At 33.7% G+C, this 22,722-nt stretch overlaps 1 protein-coding gene and 1 long non-coding RNA gene across 9 annotated transcripts in view; both read left to right on the top strand.

The window, feature by feature from the left end:
* LOC102622337 (probable disease resistance protein At4g27220) overlaps positions 1 to 22,722 on the top strand; it is a 93,880-nt gene that overhangs the window by 26,064 nt on the left and 45,094 nt on the right. The window contains exons 1-6 of one of the 8 annotated variants that reach the window (XM_052442830.1): positions 9,296 to 9,717; positions 9,832 to 12,735; positions 13,844 to 14,323; positions 14,524 to 15,345; positions 15,630 to 15,735; positions 16,128 to 16,417. The exons of 1 other annotated variant lie outside the window; for it this stretch is intronic. In XM_052442830.1, coding sequence (XP_052298790.1) covers positions 9,841 to 12,735; positions 13,844 to 14,323; positions 14,524 to 15,345; positions 15,630 to 15,677 — 4,245 coding nt within the window. In that variant the 5' untranslated portion in view covers positions 9,296 to 9,717; positions 9,832 to 9,840 and the 3' untranslated portion in view covers positions 15,678 to 15,735; positions 16,128 to 16,417. Of the gene's footprint in view, positions 1 to 9,284; positions 12,736 to 13,843; positions 14,324 to 14,523; positions 15,346 to 15,629; positions 15,736 to 16,127; positions 16,418 to 22,722 lie in introns of those variants that run through there. 6 more of the 8 variants (XM_052442829.1, XM_006471884.4, XM_052442831.1 and 3 more) reach the window with 6 other exon arrangements.
* Positions 19,875 to 22,350, top strand: LOC127902784 (uncharacterized). Its single transcript, XR_008055383.1, has 3 exons — positions 19,875 to 20,316; positions 21,849 to 21,961; positions 22,265 to 22,350. It is a non-coding gene; the product is annotated as an uncharacterized LOC127902784 (long non-coding RNA).

Below are 22,722 nucleotides of genomic sequence, written 5' to 3' on the forward strand. Positions count from 1 at the left end.
TGCCATAGCTTGGTGGTGTCATTGTGCGCCTCAACAACATTTGCTTCATCAGTTGTACCTCCCTTCAAATAGTACAGATTGTGACGCCGAACCCCTTGCAGAATCACTATAGCTCCATGTGTAAACTTCATTGTGCCATCTCCAATGGTAACCTTGTAGCCTTTAGCTTCCAAAGCACCCACAGAAATTAGATTTTTCTTTAAAGATGGAACAAATCTAACCTCTTTGAGTTCTTTGACCATTCCATTAAACATTTTGAGCCGAATTGTTCCTATCCCCATTGTGCGACAAGGTTGATCATTCCCCATCACAACTGCACCGGATTCCAAATTACAAAAATCCGTAAACCATTCCTTAATAGGACACAAATGATATGTTGCTCCAGTATCAAGTACCCACTCGCTCGAACTAGCCACGTATGCTGTAGGAGTAATACTTAGTGAATAATCAGAGTCTTCATCTTTCCGTGCCATGTTTGCTGCTGCTGGTTTCTTCCTATCTCTCTTTTGAGCCTTTGGACAATCTTTCCTCCAATGACCCTTTTCATGACAAAAGACACACTCGTCTCGAGCTATATTTCTGCTTCTCGATTTGGATCGAGAATTCTTTCCACCATACTTTTTCTTTTTCTCCATCGCCCAATCTCGGCTCACTAAAGCTTCAGACGATGCTCGTTCAGAATTTTTATCATTATTCCTAATCTCCAAGTTAGTCAATGTTGTGCAAACATCTTTGAAGACAATCACACTCTTCCCATATATCAAGGTAGTCACAAAATAGCTATATTCCTCTGGTAGTGAGTGTAACAGAATCATAACCTTGACTTCATCCTTAATATCTTTATTAAGATTCTTCAAATCAATAAGTAACTTTTCAAATCTTGAGACATGATCGTGCATTGACACCCTATGCTTCATTCGAAAGTCATATACTTGGCTCATTGTATGAAGACGATTTTCAGGACTTTTCAGCAGATACTTCTCCTCCAATGTACGCCACAAAGTCACCGCACACTCCTCATCTTTCACCAAGTATTTCACCTCATTGGTCAAATAAGATCTGATCTGACACAAGCTTTCTCGTTCATACGATCCCAAATTTCTTCATCATACAAGTGTCTTTTATTTTTCAGAACAACATCGAGATCGATTTGAATAAGGGCATCCATAACTTCGTGCCTCCACATGCCGAAGTTGATTTTCCCATCAAACTTTTCTACATCAATCTTCTTGCCTCCTATAACAGGTGTTGAATAGCGATTTGACAAATCTCGCCTCCCACCTAAAGTGTCTCCTGAAATAGTCTCGGTAGATCTCTCCATAATTCTGGAAGTTTCACCTTCTACCATTTTCTTAACGAACTATTTCCACTTGAAAAATAGCCTCTATGATGTTAAATGCACTAGAAAAGTTTTCAGGAGACTGGACGGGAACTCGGTCCCAATAAAAACCAGAATCCTTAGACTCTTATCGCCTTTGTTGACAGAACTTTCCTAAACATGCAAAAATACACACTACTTACAATAGATTGTCTCCCAAGTACAAATGGCTGTCTCTATCGTATGCATGAACAGTACCATTTACATTAATAGTACCATATACGTGAATAGTACCGTATACGTGAATAGTACCGTATCCCCCAAGTACGAACCGTCGGCTCTGATACCACTTGTTGTGCGGGGAATGCGAAATCAAGCGCACCAAATAATTATAGAAAAATAAAGGACACAAGAATTACGTGGTTCGACAATATGCCTACGCCCACGGGAGCAAGAGAAAAATAATTGTATTATTAACAATTATTTGAGTACAAATTTGAGTAAAGAAATCTCACTTTCCTAGAACCTAAATACACCCAGTACTCTTACACACACTCTCCAATTGCTCACACTCTTAGAACTCTCAAAAGCTTAAAAACTTATAAGCTTAACAAATTTTGGGATAATTTAGAATGAAGAAATGGCTTCAATTTATAGGCTTCAAGCTTGCACTATTCCACCTAATCCCTCTGCAATTTGTCAATCTTCATCTCTGTCAATTTGACAAATTTGCTAACTTTTCCATTTTTCTTCATTTGGTGCAGGATTGTCAAATGCCAAATATTTTACAGCTTGCATTTTGGTGCCGACTTTGAAAAACAAAAGCAATGCATGTGGCTCACTTTTCTTTTTCAACCAAAACTCTTTGACTTTTCAACACAAACAAATCCACAAATTCAAACGTCTAACACTAAATAATCTCTCCCAAACATAAAGACAACAAAAGTCTCAAACTCTAAATTACAAGTTCATAACGGAATAAATTGAATAAAAACATGAGTCTATTCCTCTTGTTAATCAAATGGCAAACGGAAACGAAAAATTACTAACTCCAAAGCTAAGCGTACCTCTCAAAAGAAACTTAATTTGCAAAAAATAATGACGAGGGGTGAGCCGTCAACTCGGTAAGTAAAAACATTCCTAACACACTATGCCTATCGATACTAAAAATATTGCAAGCCTTCTTTTGTCTAAAACATATTTCATAATCCATAAATTTCATAAAACGATATATCACGATAACATAACATAAATTATTAATAATTCAAAAAATCCAAAAGCATATTTACTTGTGAAGCAAATCATATAATACGTATACAGAAAACAAAAGGTTAGCTCATGTCACATAGTGTCACTTATAGTTCCGGTGACCTAACCAAAAACAGAATCAGAATATCGTGTGCACACTCAGAACAGAAATCCAGTACTAGTCCAGAACAGACATATATCGTATTATATGATCAGAATCAGAATTAGAATAACTACAGACAATGAGCCAAAACATAATGACTTATACGTGGCACTTTGCACTATATGTGGCACTTTGCGACGCTTTGGCCTTCAAGAGGTGTCCCCCATATAGTCCCAAAAGGTGGCCCCCGTACAATCATAAATAATTAAATCACACATAGGCACAAAACATTCGTATCAGTTTCATAAATGTCCATAACAACAATTTAGGCTTGCATAACATTTTAAAGATAAAATCATAAAAGGTTGTCATGTCATAAAATCATTTACATATTAAAAAGCATTTATAAAATACTTTGTTAAAAAGAATTTAGGTTTGAAAACATTTACATAAAACTAATTTTTTTTATCAAAATCAATTAATCCTTTAAGTAGTATAAAAACATTTATACTTATAATAATAATATCAAAATATTTATACATATCCAGTATACTAGGAATGAAGTTACTTACCTCGACTAAAGAATTTGAATTAACATGCCTCTAAGCCTCTAAGAGTCTCAATCACCTCCAACACCTTAAAGAAATACAAGATATGACAATTAATAACTTATTCTAAGAATATGACTTTCTAATTCATACCCGTACAGGTCTGATTCTCAGAATTTTAACTCTTGATCTATAACTCATAACGACATACTGTTCTGGACATCCATGAGTACCCCATGTAAAATTTGCAAGAGGATCCAACATCAAAAATATTTTCAAAACTATTTATTTCTCAACAATTTCGAAATTGTTTTCACATAACCTAAACCAAACAGAACGGGTTCTGTGATTTTTATAAAATAAAATACTAATCAGAAAATTATGAAATTAAAACTGGGAATCCTAGACACATATATTAACCTACATATAAAATTTCTAGAATTTTCGGAGTTCATTTGGTGGTACAAATAATCTTGTGAATCCGATCACAATGCTGGAATCGCAGTTTTCCAGTGCAGTGGTTTCTATTTCGAAAATACATATAAAATTGAAAACGAAGTCGAATTTAATGAAATAAAATTTACTCAAGAAGCCCTACATGTCTAGTTTCCAGAAATATAAATTTCATAAGAAAACTCATTCAGAAAATATAGGTTTAAGTTCGAGATACTTATACTGTCCAGAATTATCCTGTGCTTAATATGTCAAGGATTGATTAACTAAACTCATAATAAATCAAAACTCTAAAAAAAGCCTAAATAGATTCTAAATCATGCATTATGATCTATAACCAGCTAGAATCGTGCCAATATAAACCCTAGATAGAGTGATTAGAAATCTGTTGAGAATAGGGAGAATAACTTACCCGTCGCTTTGATTCTCTCCAAAACAAAGGTTTGAATCCTAAGATTTGGGTAGGAGCATAAAGAGTAGTAGAGAAGAAGAATAAACGTCGTGAACTTAGGGTTATGGAAGGGAAAAAGTATGAATTTATAGAGAGTCTTAAGAAACCCTATTTAATTAGGAAAAATAACACTGTTCCAAAATTATCTCATAAATAACCTCTATTTATAATTAGTATCCCTTTCTTAATAAGGGTTATAGGCCACCCATAATTCTCAAAGAAAGCACAATTTCCATAATTTAATATTATGGAAATTTGTGGCGTTACAGCACATGCCATTTTTATTTATTACGTGGAGTTGTAAATTTGAGGACTAATATCCCTGGTAATTAATTTTTATTTCATTTATTTGCTCTCATGGCTTGTTTCATCATCTAAATTATGTGGAATGCGTCTTGGTTGTTAATTTTGGAATGAAGTTTTTGATGTTTCGGTCAGGGCTTTATGAGCAAATTTTGCATCATTGAATGTCATTTGATCAAAGGGCGAGGTTTAGTGATTTTCAAGCAATTTTATTCAACTGGTTACCTGAGTTCGAATCTTAAAGAGATAAATAGTTAAAAATGAATTTAGACTTTGCCTACTCCTTTAAGAAAAAAAGAAGGTCATTTAGTCTTAACTTTTGAAATTTTTGTTTGACATTTCGGCTTTATAGCATGCGAAGTATTTTCTTAAATTTTATAATTCCTTGAGAATGTGCAAACATTTTATGATAAAATTACTTAAAAATGTCGTTGAAACGAACTGAACTTTTTATGTTGAAAGAAAGCCTTATTATTTTTCTGTACTTCTATGTAATGCTTTATGGTTACAAAATTCTCATTGTTATCACTCTTCTTGTGCAAGATCTGTAATGAAAGATACTTTTCTGTGAAATTTGTGTTCCTGATATTAAAAGTTCACATGCTGGGGGGCTTCCTATTTCATCTTTGTCATTCTACTTGTGCTTTGCTTCATTGTGTAGCTACAGCATTATAAGCGTTACCATAACTTATCTGCAGCAATTTTGTAATTTACTATTATTGTGGTTGTTGCTGCTATCATTGTTCTACTAGTTGGAAAATTCGAATTGTTTTAGACGTGACATTTATCATATTAGATATTCAAGGTATACATACATGCATATATATATATATATATATATATATATTATATATGATGCTGAATACTGGGGATCTGTTTAGATATGATGCAGAGAAATGACAGAAGTTGTATTAAGTGACGAAGATTGAGCAGCAAAACAAGAGATAGTTTTCAGCAAATTAAAGACGTTGGCTCTGTTTGATTTAGTTAGACTCACAAGTTTCTGCTCTGGCAATTGCACTTTCAAATTCCCATCCTTGCAAGATTTAACTGTGATTGGCTGTCCCAAGATGAAGAATTTTACTAGAGGAGAATTATGGATGCCATCTGGTACGGAGAGAGAGAAGATGAAAGGCGTTGGGCTAATGACCTTAACACAACCATACAACAACTACATGCAGAAACGGTAAGTATAATTCACTATTCTATCTCCAATGGAAAAGTTTTACAAAATTTGCAATTTTTTAACAAAACGTAGAAAACTGATCGTTGACAAGTTAGTTTGATTCATTAGAATATTCGCTATTACTTTTGTATTTAATTCATGAAACTGTCCTATTTAATATTGACATTTTCACAAAAGTTAGATAATGTTTTTCAATTATCACAAATTCGTTAATAATTAGTTTTAATTTCATAATATGAAAATCTTGTCAAAGAAATTGTGTTATTAAACTTATTAAATCTCTCGCTAGTGGCTTCCTTCCTAATCTCCATGTGCTTTAGTATTTATTTCCAAGTGCCTAATTTTACGACTTTTAATTTAGATTAATGAATGACAATTCTTATTTTTTCAGCTGTTGGAGGGGCTTTCATCTTAGTCGACTTTATAAAAGTAATCTGATCAAATACATCTTAGTACTTGGATAAGATGTGAATTTGAAGAATAAAGATCGCAGGTAACTAATTTTATTACTTATGTACTTTTCTCATGGTTTTGTTTCATCGTTTCATCTAAACTCTTTGGAATGCATTAATTTTGTTTATTGTTAATTTGGAACGAAGTTTTAACGTATCATTCAGGGATTTTGTTTGCATCATTGAGGGTTGTTTGGCCTTAACTTCTCAGGTTTTTGACATTCAGCTTTATATTGTGCTATTTTTAGTAATTTTTGTAACTCCTTGAAAGCATGCATATATTTTTTTTCTTATCATGATGCCTCGAAAATGTCATTAGAAGGGACAGCAGTTTTCTTTTTCTTATTTACTTTCTTTATCATGGGTTTTACTTTTTATTTTCAAGTATCTACGTTTGCGAATTTTAGTTCAACTTATTGAATGGGAATTTTGTTTTCAGCTACGTACAAGACGATGCCGTTGCTGATGCCATTGTTAGTGTCATAGTTACTATTACTCGAAAATTTCAAGTAATTTAGTTGTGAAATTCATTATGCTAGAGATATTCAAAATATATATGATGCTGAAAAGAGGAGACTTGTTGTCTCAGTTTGTTTCATTTTGTTTTTTCCAATTCTAATTTCCAAATTTTAGAAATGTGGTGAGAGAAGGAACAAAAGGAGTAAAAAATTTGTCAAAATAGTTGTAGCTATGAACAATTATATCCAAACACATTTAGCATCAATCTACTTTGCCAAAGTCTATCTTTCAAAACTTAGAAGGCAAGGAAAGAGCGGGTAGGAAATGCAAGAGGTATCAAATCATGCATATGGTCAAATGCTCCTGCACATGAACACATAAAGAACAATTGAAATATCATTCATCGGATAACACAAACAAATAAAATAAAAAAAGAAGAAAGAGAGAAATCTAATCGTCTCATTATCCCTAAAACAAATCATTAAACCATCAAATGTTTGCAATGAGCACAATCTGATCATCTGCTCGGAATAATTAGATTTTAGATGTTGGCTGGTGTATTTTTTGGCCAGTAAAAAGGTTTTCGGATGGTGGCTGCTCTATTGGGCCTTAACTTTTTATTTATTAATTTATTTGTTGGTCGATGTCAATTGATATGAATAATTGCTGCTGTATCAATAATAATTGGTAGGAAATAAATTAATATCTAACTATATCTTCTTAATTAATTATTTATTTTTTTATCCATTTACATTGGAAAAAAGGGATGCAAGTTCAGGGAGCTTCTTACACGTGGCACTTTCAAAAGCTTTTCTTTTATTAAGCTGTGTCAAGCAGCACACGTCAACATCATTTACAAGTGGGAACAACTCTTTTTAATAAAAGAAAAGCCTTTTTTGTTTTAAAATAAAGCTTTGGTTTTTATGATTCACTATTACTAATTGCCCCAGTCATTCCACTGTGAATACACACAACTTAATAAAGAGGGTTGTGGGGTTTGCTGCATAGAAATTGTTGAGTACATGCAAATTAATAAAGAGAGTTGTGTGGTCGCTGCATAGAAATTGTTGAATACATACAAATTATTGAGGACTCAGCTAAGTTGCAGCATCTGCAACTTACAGCTGAGTCCTTTGTGGCCTTGCATCAGCCAAGTTCCAGCAGCTTCTCCTCTCTCCTACAACAGTGAGTAAGCTGCTCATTGGCTATGTTACATACAGAATCTGTAACATAGCCATCTCCAATTATTGAATAGAAATCCAATAAACGAACAAATTAAAACTCAATTAATATATTCCACTAAATTTTTCATACAATATCCTATTCAGTTGTATAAAATGTTCAAAATAAAATATATAATTACAAAATTATATATTGTGAATACACGTCAACATCATTTACAAGTGGGAACAACTCTTTTTCATAAAAGAAAAGCCTTTTTTGTTTTAAAATAAAGTTTTTTTGGATGATTCACTATTACTAATTGCCCAAGTCATTCTATTGTGAATACATGCAAATTAATAAAGAGACTTGTGGGGTTGCTGGATAGAAATTGTTGGAATACATACAAATTATTGAACAGAAATCCAATAATTGAACACCGTCCAATTCTTGTCCAATCAAATTAGACGTGGGTGGCGTCAAGCATGACACGTCAACATCATTTACAAGTGGGAACAGCTCTTTCTAATAAAAGAAAAGCCTTTTTTGTTTTAAAATAAAGCTTTTCTTTTTTATGATTCACCCCCAAGTCATTCTATTGTGACTACATACAAATTAATAAGAGTGATGCTATTAGCACCCCTTTAATATCCTAATGAAACCTTTTCTTTAAATTTACAATCTTATCCTCGTGTAGAATTATATGAAACCCCCATACAATTTCATCTTATCTTGTGCAAACATTTTACACCTGCAATTACAGACTTCATAATACAAACTCTTGGCACCCACATGTAGAATATCCTTTATTTTTTTAATTAATTTTTCAGTCCAATTCAAAATAGTAGAAGAAGTGCAAAGAACTTATTATTGCATATGGGTCTCAAATTCTATTTTTATTTATTTTAATTTTCATAATTTTCTTGTTACATTTGTGAAGAACAATCACTGATCATTGTTTTGCTCCTTCAAATACAACTCTCATGGTTCTCAAAATTCATTAGTTTATTGTTGATGCATCATTTGTGCCATTGTGATAACTGCAATAACTTGGTTTTTTTTTTCTTTCAAGCATTCGTCCTCTTTTAAACTCATCAACTTTCTCCATTATTTTTCTAAGATTTGCAAGTGAAATCGTCTTCCTTTAACGATAGCCTAGAGTTTTCTCTCCTTTCTCTGTTATCAACCTTCTTGCTTGTGAATCCAATTTCTGTTTTTTTTTTATAAACAAATTCAAGAAAATAATTGCAAAACTCAGCTGCTTTTCTGCAATTAACCATCATCTTCTCAACTTCTAAATTTAACAAGATTATTTTCGGAATAAGGGAAGTGTCATTAGAAAAAATTATATTCATTTTAATATTACGACTGGTACAAAAAGAAAAGGAATCTTGACAGTACTTTCGAGGAGTGCCAATAGCTCCACTCATTAATAAAGAGGGTTGTGGGGTTGCTGCATATAAATTGTTGAATATATACAAATTATTGAACAGAAATCCAATAATTGAACACCGTCCAATTCCTGTCCAATCAAATTAAAACTCAATTAATATATTCCACTAAATTTTTCATACAACATTCTATTCAGATGAATAAAATGTAAAAAATATAATATATAATTCAAAAAATTATAAAGGATGCAATTTAGCAGGTCATACAATATACCAAAAAAAGTCTTGGGGGTGCAGTAGGAATATTTCTTGACAGAAAGAGTCTTAAAATTTTTTTCGCCAGCAAACATTTTCTCTCTCTGATCTCTGTATTCTTCAGATCCTCCTCCTTGCTTGAACGTCTGTAACTTTGTCGTCCATGATTTGCATTCAATTCTTGACCAAAAAACCTTTTTCCGGATTTTCATCTTTTGATCTCAAACATGCTTTGCTTCTGTTGATTGTGGTCGCTTCTAGTGCTAGTTCTTTCCTTATATAGCTTTGTTCCCTTTTGCCATCAGCTCTTTGCATTTCCTTGGATGAAGAAACCTTTTTCTTGTTTCAATTTTCTGATCTCAAAAGCACTTTGATTCTCGTCTGCCACAGTGAGTTTGTCCTTGTTTTGTACAAACATAATTTCGCCATTATCTGTTTGATTATCAATTGACCTGTCGTTGACTCTATTCTATTTCTATGTGAAAAATACGAAAAAAAAAAAGAGATTGAAGATGGTGGAAAGCATTGTTACTGTTGTTTTAGAAGTTGTGAAATGCTTGGCTCCTCCGACACAACGCCAACTTGATTACTTGCGTAACTACAATGAAAACATTCAGAAACTCGAAGCAGAAACCGAGAGCCTGAAGGTTGAAATTAGAAGCATTGAGCGCAGAGTTTTTGGAGCCGAAAAAAAAGGAGAAAAGAGTGAAGAGAAGGTTGAGAAGTGGCTGGTTAGCGCCAACAAGATCATTGATGAGGTGAATGCCAAATTCATGGAAGATGAAGAGACTGCAAATAAGCGATGTCTCAAGGGGCTGTGTCCTAATTTGAAGGCTCGCTATCAGCTTAGCAAGAAAGCAGAGGCACAGGTGAAGGCCCTTGGTGAGTGCCGAGAAGAAGCCGGTCGACTTGATAGAATTTCCTACCTTACCTATCCGGACAAGATATGGCTCAAGTCCCACAAAGGTTACGAGGCCTTTGGATCAAGGCTTTCTACTTTGAAGTGTATACAAAACGCTTTGACTGATGTTAATGTCAGCATCGTTGGAGTGTACGGCATGGGCGGCGTTGGAAAGACGACTCTAGCGAAGGAGATCGTTAGGCAAGCCTTGGCAGACAAGCTCTTTGATCAAATAGCCTTTTCAGAGGTTTCCGAAACTGTAGACATAAAAAAGATTCAGCGGGATATTGCTGAGGACTTGGGTCTGGCATGGCATGAGGAAACTGAATCTCGAACTGCGAGTAGACTGTATGAACAGTTGAAGAATGAGAAGAAGATTCTTGTGGTTCTAGATAACATATGGAAGCATCTTGATTTGGAGACTGTTGGAATTCCTTTTGGTGATGATTATAGAGGTTGTAAACTCTTGCTGACTGCAAGAGATCGTAATGTTTTGTTGGATATGGATTCTAAACATAACTTCTTTATTGACAACTTAAATGAAGAAGAAGCTTGGAGATTGTTTAAGACGATGGCGGGTGATTATGTTGAAAATCGTCAGCTGAAATCTACAGCAACAGATGTAGCAAAGGGATGTGGAGGTTTGCCTATTGCCTTAGCTACAACAGCAAGGGCAATGAGAGACAAGACTGTGCATGAATGGAAGAATGCCTTGCGAGAACTTCAGACGCCTTCAGTGATGAACTTCGAAGGACTGCCGGCAGATACTTATTCAAGAATCGAGCTGAGTTTCAAGTATTTAAAAGGTGAGCAGCTCAAGAAAATTTTTCTGCTTTGCAGTCTAATGGGTAATCCTATTTTTACTTCAGACCTGTTTAAATACTCCATGGGTTTGGGTATACTCCAAGGAGTCAAGAAGATGGAAGATGCACGAAACCAATTATATGCATTGGCCTATAAACTTAAAGACGCTTGTTTGTTGCTTGAGGGAGGTAGCAACGAACAATTTTCAATGCATGACGTCGTTCGCGATGTTGGCATATCAATTGCTTGCCGGGACCAACATGTATTTTTGGCAAAAAATGAGGATGTGTTGGAGCTGCCGGACAAGGAAGCACTTGAAAATTGCTATGCGATTTCTATAAGTGGATGCCGTATTCAGGAGCTTCCTCAAGGATTGGAATGCTTGCAACTCGAACTTTTATATATATCTCCCAAAGACTCTTACCTTCAAATCAATATTCCTGAGAACATTTTTGCAGGGATGCGGAAGCTTAGAGTTGTAGATTTTACTGGGATGCAATTATGTTGCTTGCCATCTTCAATTGATCTCTTAGTAAATCTTCAAACACTATGTTTGGATCAATGCATGTTGAGAGACATAGCTATTATTGGAAGGTTGAAGAATCTGGAAATCCTTAGCTTTTTAAATTCAGATATTGTGCAGTTGCCTGAAGAACTAGGTGAATTGACTAAGCTAAGGTTGTTAGATTTATCCAATTGTTTCCGGCTAAAAGCTATTGCACCCAATGTCCTATCAAGCTTAACTCGATTGGAAGAACTCTACATGAAAAATTGCTTTATCGAATGGGATGTTGAAAGACCCAATGGTGGAAGAAGTACTGCCAGCCTTGGTGAGTTGTTGCAATTGCCTCGACTGACCACTCTAGAAATAGATGTCAAAAATGATAGTATTTTACCAGAAGGCTTTTTTGCAAAAAAATTAGAAAGGTTCAAAATATCAATAGGAGATGAGTCATTCAAGCCTCCCGTGTGTGCGGATGAATGGTTCGGTAGTCGGCGGGTTTTGATCAGTAATCCTTCGAGTCTAAGAACCATAATGCTGAAGCTTAGCTCAAAGCGTATTTGCTCGAAGAAAATGCAGGGCATCCAGAATGTTGAATACTTGTGTTTGGACAAGCTGCAAGGTGTCAAGAATGTTCTTTTAGATATGGACATTGAGGGATTTCTACAGTTGAAGCATCTCCATGTTCAAAATAATCCTGACTTCATGTGCGTTGTTGACTCAACGGAGGGGGTACCTCGTGATGTGTTTCCTCTTTTGGAGTCACTTACTCTTTACAATTTGATTAACATGGAGAGGGTATGTATTGATCGACTCAAAGTAGAGTCTTTCTGTGAACTTAAAACCATAAAGGTGGGAAAATGTGATGAGTTGAGTAATATCTTCATGCTGTCTTCTATAAGCTGCCTTCCCACACTTGAGAGGATTGCAGTTTTTGATTGCGATAAGATTGAAGAGGTCTTTGCAATTGGTGGAGAACCAGATGTCGACAACAATAATGCAGTGGAGAAGATAGAGTTTGCTGCATTAAAAGTTTTACATCTGCAAAATCTTCCGAAGCTTGCAAGTTTTTGCTCTGAAGTAAAGAGACCAAATACACAAGAGTCGCAAGAGGAATTGACAGCTATTACTTGCTCGAACGAAATCAGTTTGTTGGAGGAGGACAAGCCTGATACTTCGACACCACTTTTCAAGGAGAAGGTAAGCAATTATAATGAAACCAAAGCATTCGTTTTTCTTTCTCAATTTATTCTATCGTGCATTCTCATTTGATGAAAACTGTAGAAAATAAGTTATAAGGGAAATAGAAAATGAGAATGGAAATTAGAATCTCACACACTCACTCACTAAGCTTGCTTTACATATTAATAATGTGAATTAAATTGCATATTAAGTGTATGTTTGGTATGGTAATAATTCTCAAAAAATCATTTTTAGTACGGATTTCTAAAAATATATTTGAAAAAAGTTTAACACAATGTTTTGTAAATGGGTGAGCTATTTGCACTTAAAAAAGTACTCTAAACACTCTAATTGAAATAAAAATTTTATAACAAAAATATCTATCATATGAATTACGTTAAGGACCATTTATTATAAGTCAATATTACATAATTACTATGAACACCCCATATAACACACTCATTATTTAATATATATAATTTTCATGTTTTAAACCTTAAAACTTTTTTATTTACAACATCTTAATCAATACTTAGATGAATAATGATAAAATCAATATTTTTATTTTATTTTTCCATAAATAAAATTAATTTTTCACTCATTATTTTTATTTTTTCAAAAATAAAGTATTTTTTTTCCTTTTTGGGGCTTTTGACCTCTTTTTTTTTTTTCTTCTTTGTCCTCTTCTCTTCTTCTCCTTCTTTTTTTCTAGTTTTTATGGAATATTTCTTCTTATTATTTTCTCATTGCAAGTTATTTTAAGTGCAAAATCCAATATTAAACATAAGTAAACAAAAAAATTAATAACTAAAATACTTGTTTTACTATTTAAATTACATTCGGTACACATGCATGTTTGGTAATTTACTATTATAAAATACATGTTTTATTATTTTTCAAAAATAAAAGAGGTTTTTATAATTCATAAATAATATTGAGCACACTATTTTAATAATCACTTTTAAATTACATTTGTCAAACTCTTTGGTACATTAGATTGTCAAATAATCAATACCAAACACGCACTGAAGCTGTCACTTGGGAAGAAGGTTTTGATGGCTTATATTTACAATCAAAGAAGATACTTCTCAGCTTATATTGGATCTAATAAAAAATTAATGTTTAGGTTGTGCTCCCCAGCTTGGAGGATTTGAAGCTGGTTGGAATTAATGTCGAAAAGATTTGGCAAAATCAACTTCCAGCCATGTTTCTTTGCTTTCAAAGTTTAACTAAATTGATCGTGGGGGAATGTCACAAATTAAAATGTATATTTTCGACTTCTATGCTCAGAAGCTTTGAACAACTCCGAAAGCTGGATATATACAACTGTATGGGTTTGCTTGAGATTATTTCCGAAGGAGCAGATCAAGTGCCACCTTGTTTTATCTTTCCGCGGCTGACATTTCTAAGACTAGGTGAACTACCAGAACTTAGATGTTTATATCCTGGAATGCATACTTCGGAATGGCCGGCACTAAAATCGTTGATGGTCTTTGGTTGTGACAAAATAAAGTTATTTGCTTCTGAGTTATCTAGCTTCCATGGAAACATTGATGAGAATCAACTTCCTATCCCAGCACAACAGCCTCTGTTCTTGATCGAAAAGGTATATATGCAACCATTTATTTGATTTTTTATCAGTTGAGTCTTACTGTTTCTTATGTTTTACGTTTGATTCTTTGTTGCAAAGAAACTCACAAACAAAAGATTTTAGAAATACCCACTGTACATGTATGTATTACTCAAAATTGTTTGACAGAACATCAATAGAACTAATTAGTTTTTATATGAGTTGATGATGTTCAGATCTTCCCCAGCTTGGAGAAACTCCTATTAAGTGGAAAGGATTTCAGGATGATTTTGCAGGGTGATTACCCACAAAACCTATTTGGCAGTCTTAAATACATTGAGGTTGTGCAAGATGACTCAGCTTGTTTTCCGCTTGGTTTACTTGAGAAGTTTCGCAATCTGGAAATCCTCTATCTGAGTGGTACTTCATACACAGAGATATTATCAAATGAAGGACACTCGGAGAAGCACGTGGGCAAGTTCTCACAAGTAAAACATTTACAGCCGTACAAACTGAATGATCTGAAGCAGCTGTGGAAACAAGGCTCCAAACTAGACTTCATTTTCACAAATCTTGAAATTCTACGAGTATATTGTTGTCAAAATCTGATTGTTCTATTGCCATCGTCATCGGTATCTTTCCGAAATCTGACGGATCTGCAAGTTTGGGGTTGCAAGGAATTGATGAAGTTGGTAACATCCTCCACAGCAAAGAGTCTAGTGCGACTCAGGATAATGAAGGTATGTGGAAGCAGAGCAATGACACAAGTGGTAACAAGTGAGGAAGATGGAGCAGAAGATGAAATTGTTTTCAGCAATTTGACGGCGTTGACTCTGCTTGATTTAGATAGCCTCACAAGTTTCTGCTCTGGCAATTACACCTTCAAATTCCCATCTTTACGAGATTTAGAAGTGATTGGTTGTCCCAAGATGAAGATTTTCACCACAGGAGAATTATGTACACCGCCAAGAGTAAACGTCTGGTATGGAGAGGGAGATGGTGAATGTCGTTGGGCTAATGACCTTAACGTTACGATACAAGAGTTACATGCTGAAAAGGTACGGTTAATCCCAAGGAAATTTTTGCAAAATTTGCAGTTTTTGCAAAATTCAGAAAATAGATCATCGACAACTAGAATATTTGTTATTGATTAAGCGCATGATCAGGTTTTAAAAAGTGTGAGACACTTTTGTATTTAATTCTTGAAATTGTCCAATTTAAAACGGACATTTTGCCAAAAGTTTGGGAATCTTTTTCAATTATCAAAACTTCATGAATCATTAGTTTTAACTTCATAATATAAAAGTCTTGTCAAATTAATGAATGAGAATTTTATTTTCAGATGTTGGAAGGGTCATCTTCTAATTTGAGGAAGTACGATACATTGTGATCGCATTGGCTTTTTAATATATTACTTCGAGTTGTGAAATAGAAGAATAAAGTCCCAGGTAAATAATTTCATTTTATTTATTTGTTCTCGTGGCTTGTTTCATCGGTTCACCTGAACTATTTAGATTGCGTCACTGGTTTATTGTTAACTTTGAAATGAAGTTTTAATGTTTCGTTCAGGGCTTTATGAGCAAATTTTTCATCATTGGATGTCTTTTGGTCTGAACTTTTGAGATTTTGTTTGATAGTCAAGGCTTTATAGTATGCTATTTATAATTCCTTAAGATTGTGCAAATTTTTTTATGATAAAATTGCTTGACAATGTCATTGAAAGGAACAACACTTTTGTGTTGAAAGCCTTCAGATTACAGAAAAATAATAATCTTTTCTGCACTTCTATGTTGCTCTTTTTGATTACCGAGGTCTCAACTTTATCACTCTTCTTTTGCAGGATGTGGAATCAAAGATATTTTTCTTTGACATTTGTGTTCCTTGTATTAAAAGTTTACATGCTGAGGGGCTTCCTGTGTTATCTTTGCTGTTCTACTTCATTGTATCGCTACAGCTTTGTGAGTGTTACGATAACTATTGTTTCCTTCATTTGAGCATTGTAAGTTTCGAAGGCGCTACATTGCTTGACTAAAGATGTTTAAATTTACCATTTGTTTGCACCCCTTGTATTATATACAATAAATTTTTGATGTATTTTGATATTTAATACGAGATATGTTTGAATTTTCATTGAAAGGTTTCATAATTGTTCTGATTTATCTTCAGTTTTATTTTTGTTATCTCAAACACACGTCAGCCCTTGCATGAATAAACGCACATAATATCCCAGAAGAGTTTTATTAGACGTGCAGGCAAATGAAATTTTATCAGCAATCTTGTGATTTTACCATTATTGTTGTTGTTGCTGTCTATTATTATTACTACTAATTGGAAATTTCAAGTATTTTAGATGATAAGTTTATTATGTTAGAGATATTCATAATATACATGATGCTGAAATCAGGGGATTTGTTGTCTCGATTTGTTTTATTTTTGTTTGTCTCGAATCAAATTTTCAAATTTAAGAAATATGGTAAGAGAAGGAACAACAGGAGTTTCTCTGGTTGGCCATAACTGCACCTCAGAGAGTGCTCCGGCATCGGGAATCTGCTCATAGCTTGTTAGGCCGAGGAGATTCTTCCTCGGTCAGGTAATGAGGGCATGCGCGGCTAGTGCTCTTTTAATTACCCCAAACATATATGATGCTGAAACCAGAGGATTTGTTATCTCAGTTTGTTTGCCTCGAATTTTCAAATTTAAGAAAAATGTTAAAGTTAAGGAACAAAAGGAGTTTAAAATTTGCAAAAATTGATGTAGCTATGAAACAACTTCGTCGTAACATATTTAGCATCAATCTTCTTTGCCAATTGTTTATTGTCATCACTGTTGTTCTGTATTTTAGTTCTTGCCCTGTTTGTTCTGTTCCTCTGTTTATTTCATTGGGCTTGCTACTTTGCTTCACAAAATATAACTTTCAAAATTTAGGAGGCATGGAAAGAGTGCTTAGAAAATGCAAGAGGTATCAAATCATGCATTAGAAAACTTGTTGGCTGCTAGCTGGTCTATTTCATTGCCACCGATCGGATCCTTGTCCAAAAAGCCATCAATGTGCCTGTTAATGATAGGAGCCGGAGATACAAGCGTGAAAATAACAGGATCATTTACAACATGGAAATCAGTCGCCATTGGTAGGTGGCGCTGCATATGATATTAACAACTGATTGACGAAATTAATGCTATCAATGTGCCTGTAAATGTTGTGCTTAATTTTCATGCATAAAGTCGTTGGCTGGTCTGTTTGGCCTTCAATGATTTGCCTTTTCGACTAAATGATTCCAAAAAGCCATCAGCAATCACCAGTGCAACTAACTCTTCAAAAGAAAACAAAATTAAAAATAAAAGTCTCAAAAAGTATCGTTAATTTAATTCTATTGTTTCCGTGTAATCACAAAGTGTTCGATAAATATTTATAAATTACAGTTTGAAAATTAAGGTAGTTTTATATTTGATGAAATATTAAATTTTAAAAGTTATCATAATCAATTTATTCTTATCATCAAATAATCTTAATCAAAGACAAAACTTTGTTGCTCAGTGTAACTCACTCCCATTTTATCTATTTCTAATTGAATTATATTGTAATCTATATTTCTTGTTGAAAATTGATAAATAATATAGGTTTCAAAATTTAGACATATAAGTGCTGCTAATCATTATTATTTCTCTAAAACTATCGCCTAAGGCGGAATAATTATTCTTTTTGAAATAAAAGTATGGTGTGTGTATTAAAAAAAATTAAAATGAACATTTTATTATTTAGTCATATGTCAATATTATTAGTAAATTTAAATTAATATCTTATTTATTGCATCTTCAAATTATTTTCCGTAGATTAAATAGATTTTATTTAACAAAAAAATATTGTTGACGCGTGTCAAATTTTCATGCATTTTAGAATTTATTAATGAGGTTGCATTATTGTCCATATCGTCAATAATTTTAGCAGTCACCCCCATTTGATCTGTCATCTTGTGATTGGTTGGACATACTAAGTGTTCTTGCCGACCAGCTGTGCCCTTCTAATTATGTAATGACCTGCCCAATCAAGTTCTCGTATTCTTTCAATTTATGATAAGATTCTCGTATAGGAACATATCTGCAAACGTAATAATTACTAGTTCTGTAAGTTAGCGGGAACCCCATTTTTTAATTTGAATGGTCAGATCCATGATTACACTTACACACCCGCAGTATAATGTCAACAACCAGCTGTAAATTTCCATGGACACAAATACCCCCAACTAGTGCTCATTAATTACTTAATTATACATATATAACTTAATCACATGTATAAGAATTTCGGCCCCTCATTACATCAGCAAATTATCACGTACCACAATTCTGTAATTCTCTATAAATCATATTGGATTTTTGAATTATCAAAGAGCACCATGTCGTTGCAACCAAGTATTGGTGCATGTGCCAGAAAGCATGGGTTCCAGAAGTGAAAGAGGTGAAAATTTTTAGGGGCCATAAACATAAAGTTTGAAACATAAACCTTTGGATCCATGTCGTTGAAACAATTTACGAGTCAGATCTAATGGTTTACTCACAAAACAGGTGCAAGGTAGGCGGACCCCATAATCAGAGCTATGAAGGATCGGAGAGTTTATAAAGTTTGAAATGTTGGTAGCAATTGAATCTCAAGAGAGCGTACACATTTCCCCTCCACACAGACGGAGTTAGAAATTTAATTTAATTGCTATGCGATCTCTATAAGAGATTGTCGTATTCACAAGCATCTTGAAGGATTGGAATGCCCGTAACTTGGATTTTATACATATCTCCCAAAGTTTCTTACCTTCAAATCAATATTCCAGAGAACATTTTTGCAGGGATGAGAAAGCTTAAAGTTGTAGATTTTACTGGGATGCAATTATTTTGCTTGCCATCTTCAATTGATCTGTTAGAAATTCTTCAAACACTATGTTTAGATCAATGCATGTTGGGAGACAGCTATTATGGGAAAGTTGAAGAATCTAGAAATCCTTAGCATTGACAATTCTGACATTGTACAGTTGCCCGAAGCACTAGGTCAACTGACTAAGCTAAGGCTGTTAGATTTGACAAATTGTTTCCAACTAAGAATTATTGCACCCAATGTCATATCATGCTTATCTCGTTCAAAAGAATTGAATATAAGACATTGCTTTGTTGAATGGGATGTTCAAGGTTGTGCTGGCCTAGATGAATTGATGCATTTGACTCGGCTGGCCATGCTTGAAATAGATGTTAGAAATGATAATACATTGCCCAAAGGCTTTTTCAGTAGAAAGTTTGAAAAGTTCAAAATTTCCGTAGGAGATGTGTCGGGTGTACCTTCGGAGGTTTCCATAGAAGATTGGCTTAGATTCAGTCGGCCATCTTTTTCAATCGCCATTCATGAGACTTTAAGAAGGTTGAAGCTCAAGCTTAATTCTACGACCATTTGCTCGAACAAATTGCAGGGCATCAGGAACGTTGAATACTTATGTTTGGACAAGTTGCAAGGTGTCAAGAATGTTCTTTTTGAATTGGACACAGATGGCTTTTCAGAATTAAAGCATCTCAAAGTTCAAAGTAATCCTGACTTGCTTTGTATGGTTGACTCAATAAACAGAGTACCCTGTGATTCCTTTCCTCATTTGGAGTCACTTACTCTTTACAATTGACTAACTTGGAGAGGATATGTATTGATCCACTGAAAGTAGTCTTTCAATGAACTAGAAACCATAAAAGTGGAATATTGTGTTGAGTTGAGTAATATCTTCTTGCTCTCTGCTACAAACTGCCTTCCAAGAGCTGAGAGGATTGCAGTTATTGATTGCAGCAATGTGGAAGAGATTTTTGCAATTGGTGGAGAAGCTGATGTCGACAACAATAATGCAATCGAGGAGATAGAGTTCGATGAATTAAGGTCTTTGAGTCTGGGAAATCTTCCAAAGCTTACAAGTTTTTGCTGTGGAGTGAAGCCACCTTCAGCATCACCAAATAGACAAGAATCCAACGAAATCCGTTTGGATGCCTCGACACATTTGTTCAACAAGAAGGTAGGCTAACACATTTTTTGTTTTAATTATTTCTTTATTATTTTACTCTACCATGCATTCTCATTTGATGACAAGGATACTTATGTTGAAAATAAATCATTTAGGAAAAAAGAAAAAGAAGGAATTAAAATTCTAACTAAAACTTTATCTTTAGTAGGTTGTGTTTGTTGATGTGCTCTTTAAAGTATATTAATTTATTTATTTTTTGATTGATAAAATATTTGAGATATTTTTCAAAAATTCTTAATTGTATAAATATTTTGAATAAGATCTATTTAATCATATTATATGTATTTATATGATCATCATATGGATTCATAGAAGACGTAAATACAAGTTATCTTATAACTAAATAAATTAAGTTCGCAGTTGATAAATAAAGTTGGCTGCTCTATTTATATTTAAACTGTAGTAAATTCATTGAATAATTTGTCTTAATCATGTATGAATTTACTGATGTAATTTGACTACATTGAACTGAATCACATATGAAATTTAATTAACCTTGAAATAACTGTTAAACTTACTAAATCTCATAGACATTGATTTTATTGCAATCTCAATCTTGAGTTAATTATAGTTTCATGTTTGTTATTTTCATTTCATTTGAGTTACCACTGGACGCAACATACATTTGTAGTCAAGATTATCCGGTATCTTAGTGGAAGTAATTATGAGCAGTGAGATTATAGATTAACAATACAGAATTTGTACAACACATCTCTTAACGGGTTTTCGGTACTTGATTATAGAATTCTCTGCCCAGAGTGTGTCAACATAATTAGTATGTTAAAAATGATTATTAGATAAAATCAGTAAGTGTCAAGGAATAAGTTGTAATTAAATTGATTGGATAGTTGAAATATCGATTTAATTAGTGATGTGGTACAAAAGATTGTTCAGTAAAGAAATCAATGTGGCATGGGTCGAATTATTATTCGAGAACACTATCCTAGATAACATGTAGTTATGGAAGTCAGTTCTAATCTTTTAGTGGAGTTGGTTTGGAACTAAATAATCGAGTTAGTTTAATTATAGACCTAATTATTGTAGCCACTATTGTATGCATTATATTGATCCATGGGTTAGCTCATTTAATTGATTGCATCATTACTAGATTGATAAGCAAGATAACTAATTATTTGGGTTAAAAGTCTAAATATACTATTTAGTAGGAAGCTCATTTTAATATGCTTGTGCATAAGGGACCTTGTATTATTTTTACAACGTGGGCCCCTATAACAAGAATAAGTGTAACGCCACTTTTGGTTTGTCTGTTTTTTTTATTTAAATCAAATTTGATTTAATATAATTAAAAAAATGGGAGAAAAAATAAGAAGTCTAGGTTTCCACCAAATAGATATATAAAAGAGTTTGTTTTCTCTAAAATGAGGGAGTAGTCCCAATATACAAATCAGAGAAAAAAAGATTTTTTCTCTCTAATTTTGAGAGAATTTTTTTTTGTCTTGTGAGTTGCTTTTAGTAGAGATAAATATGTAGTAGTGATAAGTGCGCCCACACGTTTAGTGCAGATCAAACTTAAGTCATAACTTAGAAGATCATTAGTGGCGGATTGTGATCTAACAAGATTGGTGGTGACATATCGTAATCTAAGAGCCTAGATTATACCAGCGAAAAAGCAAAGGTATGATTTCTAAATTATGGCAATTTTATATATTGTGTGAGAATTGCGATCCAAATATTTCCACTGCAAAATATTTTTCAAACCAACAGTGTTGCCCAACTTGGAGGCTTTGGAGCTGTATCAACTTAATGTGGAAAAAATTCGGCACAATCAACTTCCAGTCACGTTTCCTGGCTTTTAAAGTTTAACACGATTGATTGTCTGTCGATGTCACAAATTAAAACACATATCTTCAGCTTCTGTGATCAGAATCTCTTTGAGAAGCTCTAACATCTGGAGATACACGATGGTGTGAGTTTGCAGGATATCATTTCAGAGGAAGGAGCTGATCAAGTGAACCCTTCTTTTGTCTTCCGGCGTCTGAAACTCTTAAGATTGCCGTACCTTAGATGTTCATACCCTGGAATGCATACTTCGGAATGGCCGTCGCTAAGTACTTTGCAGGTGTGTAGCTGTGACAAAATGAAGGCATTCGCTTCAGAATTATCTTGCTCCCGCAGAAATAATGATGAGAAGAATATGTTCCATATCCCAGTGCTACAGCCCCTGTTCTTGTGCGGAAAGGTATGAAACTATTTTGTTAAGCGTTTTTATCAGTTCCTTCTTGTTTCTTAAAATAATTCAAAGTAGAATTTGTAACGCCCTCAAAATTTTTCTTTATTAATAATTATGGTAATTCTTGGCTAGATAATAAGCAATGTTATTTCTTTTTATTGGTTTACTAAAGGATTTGAGAATGATACTATGCTTTTTTAATTTAC

This window comes from Citrus sinensis, chromosome 5 (assembly GCF_022201045.2).
Source record: "Citrus sinensis cultivar Valencia sweet orange chromosome 5, DVS_A1.0, whole genome shotgun sequence".
Lineage (NCBI taxonomy): Eukaryota > Viridiplantae > Streptophyta > Magnoliopsida > Sapindales > Rutaceae > Citrus > Citrus sinensis.